The following is a 5,472-nucleotide window of genomic DNA, read 5'->3' on the forward strand; positions in this document are numbered from 1 at the left end:
GGTAAACTGATGACCTTCATGGCTAATCACAGTCATTTCTGTTGAGCACATGAACACAATGGCAAATCAGCAGTGTTTAAGAACTTGCTCAACAGCGCTCAAATGTTAGCAGGAAATGGACGTTTTTAAAACTCCAGTATCTATTGGTACCAGATTCCAGTATCGTGCAACCCCATTTGGGACATACTAATTTTACTTTTAAATACTATTTAGGACTGATTTTTTTATGAAAATTGGGATGCAGTATCAGTTTTAGACACTGAAATGTAATTGGCTGTGAAGGTCAACGAACTCACTGCTGTTTACTAAGTGTAACCACAGTTACAGGGACACTGGAGCTTTTCAAAGTTTTGTCGATCAGCTGGTTTGTCTATATGCTGAAATACGAGCAATCCACTGATAAATCGCAGCTTAAAAAGGCTCCAGTTTCCATGTATCTATGGTTACACTCAGTAAACAGGGGTCAGTTTGGTAAACTGATGACCTTCATGGCTAATCACAGTCTTTTCTGTTAAAACACATGAACACAATGACAAACACAGCGCTTAAATGTTAGCAGGAAGTGGACGTTTTTAAAACTCCAGTATCGATTGGTACCGGATTCCAGTATCGTGCATCCCTATTTGGGACATACTAATTCTACTTTCGAATACTATTTAGGACCATTTTTTTAAATGAAAAACGGGTCTCAGTATCAGTTTTTGACACTCGCTGTGGGTGGAGTGATACACATAGAGGTGAAGATGCTGGAACAGTGCTGATACCACCTGCATACAGTATTCCATATCGTTTGAAGAGCTGAACAGGAGAGTTTCCCAGCTCGATGAAGATAAAGAACAGGCTGAACAAAACCAGCAAATGCAAAACACACAAAACTAATATATATGAAAGCAGGAACACTCTGATTTGTCACAACAGTAATGAGTCCAACAACAGTACTTGGCAAATACATCACAGTCAAAGTCAATGTAGTTATTAATATTAGATAAAAAGCTCTTCGCTTCATGCGGTTTTCTTCTCCCTCTCTCTTTCTCTCTCCTGGTCCTGACTGCTTCAGAGCTTTAAGAACAGCCACAAGACAAAAGAGCTGGATGCAGAAAATAAGGATTAAGTGAAATAAGATAAACCACCAGTATGCATGATTTTTGCTTAAGCAGCAGAATAAACATGATCCGAAAGTGGTTATCCAGGCCACAGCGCAGCAGATCACTCTATATCTGAGAGGTTTATACTTCAGAAAGGTTACAGGATGAACCACTGCCAGGTAACGCTCGACGCACATCAGACAATGAAACTGAGGGTGACCAGTTATGCCAAGTCCTTGTAAAAAAACAGCTAATGATGTGAAGAATTGTGACTTTAGGCTTCTTGCCAATACACCGAATAAAGAATCCAAAGAGTACAAGATTCCAGAAACAGAAAGATTGAGGATGAAGAACTCTAACGCCAATCCACTTCCAGTTCCTGTGACAATGAGCCACAACACGTAGGAATTTATAGGAAGACCAAATATGAAATGGCAGCTCATCAGACACATCTCTAGCAGTTCTAGTGGAGGAAATGCAGATGCTGTGATGTTGGTGGAGGGCTCAGGTGTGGTCAAATTCACTGCAGAGCCACTCATAAACTCCATGCTCAAAAAGAATAGTAGTAAGGTTCAATTATGATCTCTAGAAAAACAAGAGCTGTATTAAAAGTTATATTAACACATGCATTAAGAATTTGATTATCTTATTATAAGCTACACTCAAAAATAGATATTTTTTATTTTACTTAATTAAAATGAGCTGAAACAACACAATTCTTGAGATTTCATTGGGACAACTTATTTTTTTAATTTTAATCCACATAATTTTGTTAATAGTGTTAACTTAATCGATTTATGTTGGGACAAAATGAATGAGTTGTGTGGAGCCCTGCATTTTTTAAAGAGTATGTTTAGATTTCTCACTGACATTGAATGCATCTTACAATATGAACAATAACAATGGCACTAGCTTATTCATTGCTTAACATAAAACAAGAAAATTAATAATATGTCAAAATAACTTTAATTACCTGTAGACTAACATTCAATCTCTCCACGATGATGCTGTTTTAATCTTATTTCACAGATTCATACTGACAAAAGCTGCCGTACAAATGCAATGTTATGTAAACTAATTTGACTAATGGTCTTTTGAAATAAATGGTGGAAACATGGTAAACGGATGTAGATGGGTATGTAGAAGTGTTGCCTGGCCTAAATACAGGCCAAAATAAATGATGGTAAGGTGTGTGCTAAACTGTGGTTGTTAGTAATGATGCAGGTGTGTGGTTGATTTATGTCAAGAGAGTGCAGTTAAAGGACCAGAGGTATTCTGGGTAATGTGGCTTAGGGACTGTTACGTCCCGACCAGTCTAGGGTTGGTGGGAACAATAACAAGTGTAAAAAAAAAATAAATAAAGAGAAACTCAAATACTCAATTTAGGGTTTTCCCCTTCTCCTGTCCCAACTCACAATAATCACAACGTTGATCAAGTAGTAACAATATTTATTTACTTAGAAAACAAAGATAGAAGCATCTCTTCGGAAGGGAATCCAGGCCAAAATAATAAACAAAAAGACAGCTAACTTGCGGGGAAATAATTCTAACTTACCTGCTCAAATAAAAGTACCCCAAATAAAATTACAGCAAGCTTCCCTTTCTCCCTTGCTACCACAAACCAGGAGAAAACGTTTTAAAGTAAATGGCGATTCCCAACCTACCGCTTCTGTTTCTCCAAAACTAATATATATAAATAGGTATTTAATCAGAAAAGCCAATAGATTCACATTTCACAGAGAGCCGTTTAAGAAAATAATTAGTAACAGAAATCAATCTATTCACACCAAGTCAACCAACAATTTGGGGCAGGAGATAGGAGACGCTCGGAACAACAGCAGCGACGACGACGACGGAGATTTGCGACCTGCACCGAGCAGAAAGATCTCCCCATTGTTCCTCTCCTCCAGCTTATATACGCTCCCACACGCAACACGGCTGGACCGCAATCAAGCGCAGCTCTAGAGGGAGGGGGAGAGAGAGAGAGAGAAAGCTGCGCATGCTCCACAGCGCACAACACAACATCAGCTCCAAATGCATAAACAAAACACAAATCTGTATATATATAATATTTATACATATAAAATTAGCAAACAAATAATTAATACGTTCTATAACGTAACAGGACTATGAAAGGGCAAACTGTTTAGATCATATTAGCCTATTAGGCTAAAGCGCAATGAAGAATCTGCTTTCCATGAACGTGTAATACACCTAAATTATTAGCTGTATTTATTAGCTACCATTTTTTCCAGCAGCAAACAATTAAATAAATCAATTATTTGTATTATAAAATGTTTTAAATAAAGAAATAAACCAGTAAACTGAAGCCTGTATAAACTTACAGAAACATGAGACTTGCAATGATTAATTTCTCATTTATTTTCTAGAGTACCTTATTGAATATATCCACTCATTTATCCCAGTAAAACTGCAGGAAAATGAGAATCAAATGTGCAAATTTAAAACTGACAAGCTGATCGTACAAACAAACAAACAAAAAATGTGACAGACAAAAAAAATCGGATAAAAAAAAGCTTTAGGGTATCACAAAAAGATTATGTCAGTTCTTTGCCTCGCAATCATAGGAGAACCAATTTAACATAAAACCTATAACGAACCTATAACTGTCTTTGGGGTGGTTAAGGTGCTATACTACTCCTAAAAATGCATTAATTCATTCATTTTACTCCGGCTTAGTCACTTATTTATCAGGAGTCGCCACAGTGGAAGAGACCACCAACTATTCTGGCATGTTTTACTCACCGGATGACCTTCCAGCCACAACCCAGCACTGGGAAACACCCATAAACTCCCGCATTCACATACACACTCATACACAACGACCTGGTAAGTTAATTTAATACACTTATAGTGCATGTCTTTGGACTGTGGGGGAAACCAGAGCACCCGGAAGAAAACCCACGCGAACACGCACAGAACATGCAAACTCCACACAGAAATGCCAACTGGACAACCATGCCGCCTACTCTTAACCAAACAGTGCTAAATAAGACTTAAAGTGATTCCTTTATGATTACAAGCAAAAGAGCCAGTTTTATTGCTACATAGAACATCTATAGGGATATTTAGCAACTTAACTTCCCCAAAGAACCAGTGGAGAACCATTACATGCTCTTTATAAGACTTAAAGTGGTTCTATTTACAACCCAAGCTCATTTTGAAAATGTACCTCCATAAACATTTCTGGAAATCGTGAAATACGTCCGAGGAGGTATGTTTTGCTGCAGTGAATCCACCAGCGGCAGCTGTGTATTCTTTTTGAGGGCTCAAATTTCTTTCGCCAGTGCCATTCACGCCTGCTGTTCTCGTGTAAGCCCACCAGAGGCCACTGTTAACTGATTGTTTGACTGACTGATCGACTGACCCACTCTCCTCCTTCCCTAAACCTAACCAATTGTATTGATTGACCCGCCCACCCACTTCTCTAAACTCAACTAACAATTTTCAAAAGCAATCCAGAAACAGAAAAGCCCAGATTTTTACCACATTTTCAGATTTTACCACATTCTCACCCTGTTATTTACTGGTTTATTTAGTTTTTTGGGTTTAATTTTTGTCTTTTCTTTACCGGACTCGAACACCGTCATCGTAGTAAACTCCTTTCTGCATCTCAAATCTGCCGTCGTACATGGCGAGCTAAGAGGACATACTGGTTACAGTGGCAGTGCCGTCCCTACAGAGGTAAGTGGTCAGCTGGTAAGGGCAAAAAGGTACAACGTCATACCCGCCCTGTAGTGCTCGTTTTAAAAAAGAAATTTGCAGTCTCCAGAAACATATATAGGGCTACATTTTCAGAATGAGCCTAGTTGTCTATTTAGCATTGGCTTTTATTTCATTCTGTCAAAATGTTCTTTAGCAGTTGTTCTAAGTGGTTCTTTGGCGTAACCATAGGGGAAATGATTGCAGTTCTACTGTATTTACTATAGCACCGGTAATTATTCTTTAATGGTTCTTAATGGGGTTAAAGGTGCTACATCAATCAATCAAATCAAATCAGGCCTTTATTTGTCACATACACTTTCGTATAGTGAAATTGAACCCCCCCCCCCCCCCCCAACCGTTCACAAACATCACAATTTTCAGGAGAAGACAGGTCTCAGGAGGTAGCATTTAGAAAAGGAAGTAAGATACATCAGGAGAGTCAGGCAAAAAAAAAAAAAATAAAAATAATTCTCTTACCTTGCTCTTGAATTAGAGCAATGTGAGACCAGGGTGAAAAACAGCCCAATCTAGCACAAAAAGCAAACAGACAAGACACAACATTGACACAGGGGATAGGAACAGGGGGTGTGGATATAGTCCGATGAGGGCGGGCAGCCATCTGGTCCTGCAGTGTCCAACATGTCTTCAGATTTAAATACAT

The 5,472-nt window shown here is 38.5% G+C and overlaps 1 protein-coding gene across 1 annotated transcript; it reads right to left on the minus strand.

Moving 5' to 3' along the window:
- Window positions 1-241: 241 nt before the first annotated feature.
- On the minus strand, window positions 242-5,256 carry LOC141379982 (chemokine XC receptor 1-like). Its single transcript, XM_073935783.1, has 2 exons — window positions 3,209-5,256; window positions 242-2,381 (listed from the first exon to the last, which is right to left on the minus strand). The coding sequence occupies exon 2, from the start codon at window positions 1,631-1,633 to the stop codon at window positions 695-697; it is 939 nt and encodes a 312-aa protein (XP_073791884.1). The 5' UTR covers window positions 1,634-2,381; window positions 3,209-5,256; the 3' UTR covers window positions 242-694.
- Window positions 5,257-5,472: the final 216 nt, after the last annotated feature.

Source organism: Danio rerio, chromosome 21 (assembly GCF_049306965.1).
Source record: "Danio rerio strain Tuebingen ecotype United States chromosome 21, GRCz12tu, whole genome shotgun sequence".
Lineage (NCBI taxonomy): Eukaryota > Metazoa > Chordata > Actinopteri > Cypriniformes > Danionidae > Danio > Danio rerio.

Excerpts from the sequence above, each read along its gene's own strand:
- LOC141379982 (XM_073935783.1), bottom strand. The coding sequence starts at position 1,633 with ATGGAGTTTATGAGTGGCTCTGCAGTGAATTTGACCACACCTGAGCCC.